This window comes from Alligator sinensis, unplaced genomic scaffold (assembly GCF_000455745.1).
Source record: "Alligator sinensis unplaced genomic scaffold, ASM45574v1 scaffold54_1, whole genome shotgun sequence".
In the NCBI taxonomy this organism is placed as follows: Eukaryota; Metazoa; Chordata; order Crocodylia; family Alligatoridae; genus Alligator; species Alligator sinensis.
Genome location: NW_005841962.1, coordinates 566,321 through 578,488, shown reverse-complemented (window position 1 = coordinate 578,488; position 12,168 = coordinate 566,321). Strand labels below are relative to the sequence as shown.

The window sequence follows — 12,168 nt, the reverse complement described above, 5'->3', positions numbered from 1 at the left end:
TCCTGGAAAGTTATGTAATAAAGTATCAGGTTCCTACGGCAGTATGCTAAGTGTTGTCTGCAGCAGTCAAGTCATATTGCACACAAGTATTTTACATGATTTCATGATATATACAGTGTTGCTAGGAACTGTGCATTGATGCAGCAGTTGCATCTCACTAGTGTAAACCTGCAAGGAGTAAACTATGTTCTGCAAAGCTTAGCTACAGTCTGGCTGAATCTGCAATACTGAATTAGTAATCCAAAGGCTTCAGAATTAAATACTTGGTAGGTAACTGTTGTATGCTCAGTCCATACAATGCATGCTTGCCTTTTTTTAAATAAGCTACCATATTTGAAAGACTCACTTTTTATTTTTTGGAACATTCCATTCACGTATACGCTAAGGTCGAAAGAAACCCCTGACTGACAGTTGACTCGAGGGTCAGGAATTTTTTGATGCGGTACCTTTTGTCAGATAATGCAGTTTGTCAAAACTGAAATGATATCAGGATGGTATCACTTCACCTACATTTCCTGTTCTGGAAAAAAAATTCAAAACCAGCAAATCCCATTTCAACATTTGCAAAATAACAAGTTCCTTTTTGGGTGCAAAATGTTCTTTTTTAAAGATAAAAAAGATTTAAGTTACATTTTGGAAAAGGAAGTAAAAGAAATTTTTAAAAATGCAGATAAAAATGTTTTAAAACTATTAAAGCATTTTGGCATGATCTAAAGTTTTTTCAGACTTTTCATTTTTTTTCTTTTTTTGAGGTTTTGACTCTTTTTGTCCTGAATCAGGACAAGGGTTTTTTTTTCCTTTTAGAATCTCAAATATTTTCATAGAATGCAAGTCCTAATAATGACATATCTGGCAACAATCAGTTTACTGAAATACAGGCAGTTTGTCTGTAGTTAAAGTTAAACTGACCATAATGCAAGTCTGTAGGAAATTGGTCTCCAATTCTTGAGACAGCATGCCTCCTTAGACCCCACTCTAGACAGTAAGCAGTCATTTTGCTGTGTGTAATGACATTTCATCATGTATTTAAAACCAAGGATAACTGGATGGATTGACAATAGTAAATGCAAGTTTAATTTGCTTCAGCAACAATATTTGAAACTGTTTGTCCATTTCACACACACACTTTCCATCAGAGACATTACTGTTTTTTCATGTTTGTTGGTGAAATCCTTGAGGCAGTTACCTGACAGAGCAGTCTCATTCCTAGTAAGAGAAGCTGCTTGCTCAACAATTGTCTTTTAATAATCCCATTTCCAGTCTTACATCTGAACAATGAAATGCTTAATAACTTTCCTTGAATTTTGGAAAGAAAAAATTTTAATGCATAGTCAAACAGTAAGTAACTGCCCTAAGGAGGCAATGTGGTGTTTTGTTCAGCAATCTAAGCAATAACTGGCTAATATCCTTTAAGGTTCTCACAAATTCATCACTCCCAAGGTAAAAGATACTTTTGTCTTTTTCTTTTATGTAGTTATTCACTCATTCTTGTTGAGCAGAAGGCCCTAGTCTTATTCATGTATCAGTCAGGGCTTATTTATGCAATGACAACTGTTTAGTGAAACTCCTTATTGATGGAATTTGAATGCAGGTAAAATGTTTTCTTTCATTTTTGCAGAGCTTTTTGTGTCATATGTGGAGCATTTGAAGTATAAGTAAATTAATACTATATTCATCCTCTGTGGGATTTCATGTTGCTTAGGATTTCTTTGCAAATAGACCTAATACATAAAATGCACCAGTGCCCTTCAGCATAGATCACAGCATCAAGCCTGCTTTTGAACTGCCAAATGGCATTTTTACTGTTCAAAAGGAGCCATTTTTAAGACTTTCTCAATTTGCAATATGTCTAAAGTATATTCCAGACATTAGATTACTGTTCCAAATTATTATTAAATAGTAAAGTAGGATTAGCATATTGTTCCATATTGAAAAGATACCATATAGTGCATCAATTTATGGCTTTCAAACATCAGAATCTGCTTTTCTAAGATCTTTCAGGCAGACATCTCATCTCAAGTTACCTTTAAAGGTACTATTACTAAATGTACTATCTTGAAAGCAAATGCAGCTAGGGGCTGAACTGAAGCCCACTGAAACCAGTGGAAAGACATTACTGACTTGATCAAGTTTCATCAGAAGACTTTTCAGTACACAGTAACCCTGCCAGATAGGAGTCCAAGTTAATTAAAATTTGTTACTAATATTACCTCCTTGGAATCCCTGCAAATTTAGTCTCTCTCAGGTCTTGGCTGCCATCAGTGATGCGTTTAAAGCCAGTTTCTGCTTGGATTTAGACACCTTCATCTTTTCCAGCTCAGTAGAGTTGGACCTATTGAAAATTAAGAGCAGATTTTGGCAGAGAAATGACAGAAGCAATTCCAGCGGTGATTACCCTGTTCCCACTATGAAAACAGCAAGGTGTGCTTCCATGCTGGCCAGAAAGCAGTGTGTAGTCACATCATGTGAAAAACATGACTTTCTCTTCTCAGTAACAAAAGTACAAAACCATAGTGCTGCTGTCTACCTTTAGATGTAAACCTAGTTTGTCCCTATATTGTTTGAAAGTATGTGGGATAAAATATCACCTTTTCACGTTATCAGGTTGTCTGCTACCATAAAAAGCTGTACCTTTTCCTCACCAAATATGACTAATATTAAATGACTGCAACAATTCAATGGACTATTACTGCAAAAAAGAGGGTTTGTCCTCTCATTTTTGTGACAGTTTTACAACAAAGATGAAGACTCATTACAAAACTAGATACATTAAGTGTTTTTTCAGGGACCTGAGCAGGGTAGTATAGGATCATTACTAGGTGGAATATGAATTGCCTCTCAATTTTGAATCTGTGAAGCTGCCTTAAGTGTCACAGGATTTCCTCTTACCATGTATCATTACTAATTGTTGTTATTAATGTACTAAAATTTAAAAGCCTATTCCTATTCAGGAACTGGGGTCCTGTTGTGCTTCAATAGATCTGCAAGATCTGGGAATAGATAGTTCTGTTTTCAAAAGTTAGGGAAACTGCCTTAGTCACAGCCATCTCTAGCCTGCAATAGGTGGTGCTTTTCTTGCAATAAGCCATGACTTAACTGTTAAAACAATCTCACAGTTGTGCCTTATTCCTCATAGCACACTGCTAGAAGACAGTAGAGAGGTGCCAAATGCTTGTGTTCATCATATTTGCAGCCCCTAATTTAAGGCCAGATTCTTCTTCCACTTTTCTCACATTAGGTGTGTCTACATATGCAATGAATGCAAAGCAGGAAACTCTGGAGTTTGAGCATATACTCCAGAGCAATAAACTCCAGAGTTTATTGCCATTTGAATGTGCTCCTGGGAGTGCAGCACATTGAGATGGATTGAAGCAGCCCTGGCAGGGCCAGGGGGTCAGCCTGCCAGCCCAGGGCTGCTCCCCCAGGCTGCAGCGGGGTTGGCTGGGGCATAAGGATGCTTCATTGCAGGCCTAGTCAGCAGGGTAGTATCTAGACATGTGCTGCTGAGGAGTTTTTTACTCCGCAGCAGGATAGTACTTGTACTTGCAAGTACTTGTACTTACAAGTACTATCCTGCTACACAGTAAATTAATCTGCTCCAGTCTAATAGGGGCACGTGTAGCTGCTGAGACATTTACTGCATAGCTAATTAGTCTACTGTGCAGCAACTGTCTCATGTAGACATGATTACTGAGTAATACCCTCCTCTCTAAGTCCAGTACCATGCACTGAAAGCAAGGATGGTAGAATATGACTGTCAGTCATTTTTCAAGAATAGCATCTGCTGCACTGACAATATTCTTTCTCTGAATTTTGTGCACACTTGTTATACTTGTGGTTTCCTCATGAGCTTAAACCAGTCAAATCTATCTGAAATAAATAGACTGGCCTTGTTGCCACAGCACTGAAGTAGGTGAATGATGTCATTCACAACAAGCTATAAACAGTTACAGCAACAAAGACATCAGGTCCACACCTACACCGCGTAACAAAAACCTGTATGTGCAGTTATGGATGAGAATCATTATACTTATCTTGCCATAATTTCAAATACATGAGGAATAAGGGCAGTTAGAACTCAAAAATCCCAGGCACGGTACTTAATGAACTAGCTGGCAGTATATTCATGTATTGTCATCCCATTGCTTTTGATTAAGTTATAGCTACAAAAAAGATGGGCGGCATGAAAGAAAGAGGCAAGGGAACAACAGAAAAAATCATCACTCACATAACAGTTCTTGGCAGTTGTAATTACCTTTGGCCTGCAGTTGGTCATCATACTGGCAGATAGCAGCTGGCCTTCTGGTCAGATTGCGCCCTTAGGCACGTAGAGCGGCCAACCAGCCGTGCTCTGGAACACCTCCAAAATGTCAGACAGTCTTGTTATCACATGGCCACTCATCTGGGAAGATGTGTAGTGGCGGACTGCTTTGTCTTCTACAAAGTGAATAAAGCTGCATGAATGGTCATGAAAATGACAGTCAGTACCCCGTCTAAGCATACCAAATTTGTGGTTGGGGCTGGAATGGCTTCACATGCTCTCTAATAGATGTTAACTTAAGTCCTCTTTGATGTTGATAGCTACACAGGTTCAAGCTCTGCTTGGTTTAATATCAAAAATAAAGATAAGTGTGACAGTGGTGAAGAAGACCTTTCTGTTGTGGGCATTATGGTACTGTCACCTATTACTTACCAACTGACATTTTCCAGGAAGGAATTTCTTTGCTTACATGAACAGGTGTTGTTGGCTTTATAAAATCAGTTTACTTAAGGGTGGGGTTTCTACATAATAACATTGTTTATTACAAGTTGGGTCATACAGATTAAAAAAGCGTGAATTAGTTATTCCATCCTTTGATCAGCAGTGAAACACTGAAAAATCCCACAGATGCAGTTTCAGAGCATCCCCTTCTACCACCCTTGCAACACAGAATTTGAACTATCACCTTTAAATCAGTATAATAGACAGGAACATTAGAACTAAGAGACAGGGCAGTTGAAGAGAGTAACAAGACTTAAGTCTTTGTAGCAGAGGGTAAGGATTACAGGGTTGATGGAAGAAAGGGATTCGGATGGAGTCCAGAAAGAAAGTCTTCAGTGTCTCAGAAATGGAGAGTGGCTTTGAAGACGGTACCAGTCCTGATAGCTCATCACAGTAGGATTCAGAATGGGGAGTGCCGGAGAACCTAGAGTGACTAGGTGACTGAGATGTGCTATGATGTACGTAGCTGTTCCATGTCACTAAATAAAGAGTTTCTTTTAGTTAAAAAATTGGGCACTTCTTACAGTGTCAGTAATTTCTCTTTAAAAAGCAGCAAGGCAAGGGGAGCCTTGTATTTACTTTGTTATAATATTAATTTGGGGGACTGGTAGGTTATTTGCAACTCTATTAAAGTTAGAAAATCTTGCATGTTTGGGATTTTTATCATGGATTTTTCTTCTTGTTCCCCACTTCAAATTTAAGCACCAGTTTTTCTTCTTACCTTTATGAATGCAGTCAGTTACATTTTTTTTTGTCCGCGTAGTGGGCCAGATTGTGAACTATTTATTCACATTGAAGGGCAGTGCCGATTGGTTTTGTGTGCATTACTGCTAGCGAATGGGAACGATGTCTGCAGCATGAACCTTTTTCAAGTCTCATCCAGATTGTACTTTTGAACTATAAACATGCTTCTAAAGCTTTTCCTAAATATAAGCTGCTCTTTTGTGGCCAGCACTACTACCACTTTTTGGGCAGCATATTTACTTGAGATTTTGTATGCTGAAGTGTTCTTTTATATTCTCTTGTTGGTCTCTTTGTTTTTGTTGGCAGATGCTTCTTTGATTCCAGCAAATATTTATGTCACTGCAGCTCTGCGAGGAGTTCCAACTCGCTCTGCATTTCACATGATTGGATCCAAGAGTTGTGTGGTTTAAAACTGGAAGAGTGCAATGGGCATGAAAGCCAAAAGGCAACTTGGAGCCAATTTCCTGTTCTAAAGCTTTGTTCTTTTTTTTTTTTTTTTTTTGGTGTCTATATAGGTGTCTCATGATTTTGCAATCAACTTCAATGAAGACAACCCAGAATGCGCAGGTAATGCCTACATTAAGGAAAATTAACTGCTGTACTTCTGCCATAAGCAAAGTACCACTGTACTTCTCATGGCTTCTACTGGCAATTGTTTAGGATGCCCACTGAGGGGAATGGACAAAAATTTCTAATTAGTTAGTGATTTTAGATGCTTCTGTTTGCAGCGTTCACCTTTAAGTGCCTTAACAGGGCCTGATTTTTAGAAAGTGCCAAGCATCTACTTTCTGAAAATCAGGCCCTCAAAGTACATCAGGTTGAACACGCAGTAACTGAGCCACCCAAGATTACTAGTCACTTCTTAAAATTGCAGCATTCTATTTGCCCAAAATTTTAACTCTGGCTGAGGGGAATGCTATGTGGCTCAGGAGGATGGGAGGTCTCTTTCCCTCAGCATGGTAAGCAACACACTACAAGCCCATCTTAATGCAGCGTAGAATTTTCTCTTTGTTTTTCTATCTGAAAGCTGAACTAAAAATTGGCACTGATTGCTAATCAACAGTAGTTAAAGAGGCTAAAAGTGTTGAGTAGATTTGGATAAATGTGTTGTAGTTATAAGTGACACGCAGTAATGATTGATGCTTTGACACTAACCTTTTCTGACACAACTCACTGCTTACTTTGCACACGTATTACAGAGAGAGAGAAACTAAAAATGCTCTCCCTTTATATCAGAGCTGGGAATACAAAGACTTTTCCATGAGAACACTGTTAAAACGCCTTGCTGGATGATTGTCACTGTTTCAGGCTTGTATTACTATGCTAGGTCATTCCTCCTCTCTCTGTTCAATAAAACAGCCCTTTGGAAATACTCTTTTCCCTCTGTCTCCTCCACTGCTAATTTATGCTACTATGGAGTTTTCCATAGTATTCATTCAAAACTAATATGGAGAAAGAAAATAGGCTCAGGACCAGGAGTAAACTGCATGTTCAAGCAGGCAAGGAGATAGAGTTCAGAAAAGAAAAAAGGAAGTGATAAAGGAAAATATAGCAGTAAAGGGCTGCGCTCCTCTGTTCACCATTTTATTTATTTCAGCCATCATGGATCTTTAACCCAGTCTTTCTAATATGGGTCTAGTAGATAATCCAGCTTTATGTGCATTCTGGTAAGTGTGAAAACACAGCATTGTGTGCATATTTGCTTCCTCAGCCTGTGGAACTCAGGTTCTTCAATTTGATTTGGATAACCTGGAGGGTTAGCACAGCATTTTCATCTGCTTACCAAGGAAAGTTAAAGGAGGCATACAGAAATGACGTGTCACATGATCGGCCCCCTCAAAGCAGTCTACAGCCATGCCATGACACACATGCACAGCTGCTGAGCACTTTAAAAGTGCCTAATCACATGACAAATAGGCCCTCATATAATGAAGAATCAGATGAAGTCACTCCAAAATGGAGTGACTTTGGGAACTTCTGTCAATCCCTGTGCGCAGTTGGGGCTGAGCTAATGCAGCCCAGCCCTATCCCTGGTGCTTTCTGCAGGAAGGGAGGGGGGAAGAAGGGAGCGGGAAAGAGGTGCGGGCTGGGGTTTGCCCAGCCTGAGTTGGAGTGGCGGGGGGGGAGGGGTGGCTGGATTGGAGCCCCTCCCTCAGCCCTCCCCTTCCTCCTCCAGCTCAGGCTGAGCAAACTCCAGCAGCTCCCTCCCTTCTCCCTTCTTCTCCCTCCCTTCCTGCAGACAGCACCAGAGCTGGGACGGGGGGAAGGGCTAGGGGAGAGAGGGTGCAGGCAGGCAGCTCCTCCACTGAATCAGCTCCAAAGTAGAGCTCAATTCCCTCCTCCTCCCCTCCTGGACCCTGCAACAAATGTCTATTGAGTTGGGCAGGGATGGGGGAGGGTGGCTCTAACTTACAGCGCTTTCTGTGAAGTGCCATGACTTACAGCGGGGAGTATAACACTTAACAGGGTGCCTCATGCTTAACAGATACAAGAAAAAGTTCTAAGACTAAGGAGCTTGTATACAAAAGAAACAAAGGTATACAAAAGAAAATGCAGGAAAGAGGTGGTAAGAAGTGAAAAAGGAAGGAAGGAACTGTGACATTCCTTAGTTGTTTTTTGAACACTGCATTGGTTTACTTTTTTGTTGTTCATTTAAATTTGTTGCCTTCTGTATTTAAGACTTAATCATCTCATTAGTTAACACTTCAAGTGCATGGGCTAAGAAGCTGTAGAAAGCTGTGGTGCAGCATGAGAGAGACTGTTTGGGGGAGAATTTAAAACCACAGACTCAAAAGTAAATATCAAAAGTGCTTCTCTTATTCAGTTTTGCTTGGTACCATTAAAATAATGTTGAGCTAAGTGAAGGCCAGAGAAAGAGCATAAATCATTTAGTTTAATCATTATTTGCAGTTTGCTCATGAATTGCTTGCCATGGTCTGTTGTTTAGTTCCTAAACCAATTATTCTGTGATTTCTCTTTAAGTTTCACAGATACCCTAGTTAAATTAGATAGCACAAAACATAACAAGGCTGATACATTCTCTGTAAAATGGATGTTCCTGTGGGAAAAAAAGAGGTGAAAGAAAGAGTTTAAGGGTCTTAAAGGCACAAGAGGCAAGGGTTTTTGTGATATCTTTTATTGAACCAACTCTAGTTGGGAGAGGTATTGAGCAAGCATTTTGCACACAATAGATGTTATATTTTCAAAAACTATGTAAGTTTGATAACAGTATTTTTTGGTGAATTGCTGTTTGGTTCAGGCTAAAATGGATGGCTCCTGTTATGAAAAAGCATATTTTTGATTCACTAGTGTTCTGTTTTTCTTTTGAAGAATGAAATCATATTTTATATGAAAAGTAAACTTGTCATTGGCCACTATGTAACATTAATATCAGGGTGAACAATAAGGCATCATGCTGCTCTGAACAGCTTCTATGTAAAGGTATCACCTCTTGACTCGGGAAACCACTGGTTAAAATAAGGGCTTAATGTGCCTGTGGGGTGGCAGTATTCCCGTTAGTACTTCATTGCCATCAGACCTAAGAAAACAGGAACTGAATTATTTTTTTAATTTGTACATCAGCAGATTTTCTTACTAAGTTTCCATCACTAACTGTATGGTAAAATATCTCAGAAGGCTTCAGGTTGCATGGCTCCTTATTTGGCCTGTAGAACCTCTTTTATTGGTGGCCATTCATGAGCTGAATAAAGCCAGGTTTAACTTGTAGTGTATGTCTACGTTGCAGTCTCTGTTTCATAGTTGGTAGGGTCGGAAGGGACCTGAGCAGATCATCAAGTCTGACCCTCTGCCATGGGCAGGAAAGAGTACTGGGGTCAAACGACCCCGGCTAGGTGATTATCTAGCCTCCTTTTGAAGACCCCCAGGGTAGGAACAAGCACCACTTCCCTTGGAAGTTGGTTCCAGATCCTAGCCACCCTGTTTAGACTTCAGGTCATGTAAATGTAGTTTGAAGTAGATAGCTCCAACAGTTGTAGCACTAAGTTCAGGGTGGTCTAACTGCCTGAGTATTTACCCAGGGTCCCAGATGGATTTTGGAGTTTATACTGAATCCCATGCTTCCATCACTACCACACTGTTAAGACTAACTCTAATATGTTTACACAAGTCATAAGTAGGCATGCCTTCAGAGCTTGCAGGCCTGGCACTTAGGAAAAAAATATTTATCTGTAGACTGACTGCTTTTGATAAAGAAATTATTAAGCTGCAATAAAAATGGAAACCCAGGAGGCTGTTTTTATATAGGCACTTTTTAGAAGAGAAACAAGCTTTACATATTTTCCATTCAGGCTTTTGATCGTGCTTACATCGTTTTTATTGTTTGAGAAAGTAAAACAGATATAATATTGCACAGCCTGTATTCTGAGCAATTACTTTTGTCTGAAGGTACGCATAGACAATCACACTTTGCAGTTGAATAGACTAGAGAATTTCATCCACAGTATTCAAAGTGCGTTATAAACAGGAAGTTTATTAATTTAACTTTGAAGAAAGTTGCACATTGGTTAACTGGGTAACTTGAAAAGCAAAGGGATGTTCGAGGCTGACGAGCTACCCAAAATGTAATGGGCCTTAGGCTTACAGAGATAATGGATCATAGTGTGTCAGAAAAGTGAATGTGTTTTGAAAGGCATTCACCAGTAGTTTTATGCAGAAATGATGCATTTGTACACGAAGTTCCTTCATTGGTTCAAATAAATCCTTCAGAATATATCACACTAACTTGGAGAAAAAGATTTATTTTGTACAATATTTTAATAAGTATTACATAGATATGCGAGCCTTAATGCAAGAACAAGTATGTAAGGAGCTCCTCATTAGCTTCACAATTGGGATTTAAGCAAAAGGGTTTCCAAAACCAGAGAAAATCTGCCGTTACATTTTATGGTATTTAATCACTGGAATTGCCAGTGGACATTGTGTCACATATTGCTGCAAATTTCCAATCTCAACAGCTAATCACAGCTAGCATTAAAGCGTTTTCTCTTCCCTTTGACTGCTGTAGGTGGATGGGAAAATAAGCTCCCTGGTTTCATAACACTAGGTAAAGATCAAGAGGGCCTGTTCTTGATCATTCCAATCTAGCAAGTGAAGGTGATACCCTTATAGTGTAATTATGGAGTCCTTTGATTTGGTAGATTTGTGATTTAGGTTTGTGTCCACAAATTCCATTGGTGTCAGTGAGAATTCCACTGTGAATCAAGACCATATTAGGATCTTACTAAAATAATTTCACTGTCTAGCATCCTCCTTCAAAGTTCTTCAACTCTTTACTTTCTAACTAACACTGAGTCTTTAATACTTTAGGTTTCGAGGTAGGTTGGAAGTTCTAAATATTGCAGCTAATGCACATGACTTCAGAAGATTCTGATTTCCAAGGAAAAGGAGCTGAGATATAACCAGTCCCCGTGCCATGATCTGTAAAAGTGTCTGCAAAAGGCAGTTTTCTCTCGTCTGCCTGAATGCCCTGAGATGAAATAGCCAAGAATGGCTAGTTCTCATCAAGACCTATTGATTGAATTTTATTGTTCTGTAGACAGCCAAATGCTCTCCTATTTCTTTCTCACTTCTAAAACTTTTGCTCAGGTTTCACATTTAGCCTGAGTCATTATGCAAATTTACCCCAAAACATTTTCTATAACATCAGGAAGTAAGGCATTTAGTATATGATCTGGTTTCTTGACAAATGTGGGTCTGTTTAAACAAAGGGGGGGTGTCAAAAGCTAGCTTGATGATGCAAAATAATTGCCTGCAGAGTAAGAGGAAATATATCAAAGGGATTCTTAACAAAGATCTATGTTCCTTTAGTGTGAACATTCACCGGTGCCCAACTGATGACTTACAGCCTCTAGCGAACATGAGTCTAATGCATTCACAGATTGTGCTTGCTAACTCCTCGCAGTAGAACTTAATACCTGCAAAATGCACATTTAAATGCTTTTGCTAAGGAGAAAGTGGAACAATGAATTATATATTGCATAAGAGCGAAAGGCTCATGAGGCAGAAACAACCACTTCTTTGAAACAAAATGGAGCCATTTAGTTCTTGGGTTAGAACTGCATGAAATCCTAAATTCATTTAAAAATAGGATGAGGTGGGCTTAACTTCTATTTACATCAGCAAACGTGATACCAGGGATACGCTGCTTATTCACTTGCCTCTAAAGTCTTTCTATTTTCTCTTTGTTATTCCAAGGGATACAAGGAGTTGTGGAAGCTTATCAGAGCTGCCTTCCAAAGCTACAGCTTTATGGGCCAACAAATATTGCTCCCATCATCCAGAAGGTGGCTAAATCAGCATCAGAGGAGACCAACACAAAGGAGGCTTCGGTAAGAATAGTGACCTGGCAGGGTTGGAGTTCATCTTTATTGAAAGTCAGGAAGGTCGGGGACACAAAACTGCATAAACCGGTTTGACCCAAATCAGTTACGTCTGATACTACAGTCAACCAGGTTTGTCTCAAACCAGTTTCAGCCATTTTCAAACTGGTTTATGTGCACTGAACATCTGTTCGGTTACAGGTTTAAACCAGTTTCTGATAACTTAAACCTGTTTATGTGTAATGTCTGTCCCTAGCCAAAATGGCATACTTAAATATAAGAAATTAATAGGTACATACTCGTGCTCATACTCATGGTAGGTAA

General features: G+C 39.3%; 1 protein-coding gene across 4 annotated transcripts in view; it reads left to right on the top strand.

Annotated features, from left to right (window-relative positions):
* CPNE4 (copine 4) overlaps positions 1–12,168 on the top strand; it is a 350,544-nt gene that overhangs the window by 323,446 nt on the left and 14,930 nt on the right. For all 4 annotated transcript variants that reach the window (XM_006020621.3, XM_006020620.3, XM_006020622.3 and 1 more), the window contains exons 13-14: positions 6,022–6,073; positions 11,720–11,853. In XM_006020621.3, coding sequence (XP_006020683.1) covers positions 6,022–6,073; positions 11,720–11,853 — 186 coding nt within the window. The remainder of the gene's footprint in view (positions 1–6,021; positions 6,074–11,719; positions 11,854–12,168) is intronic.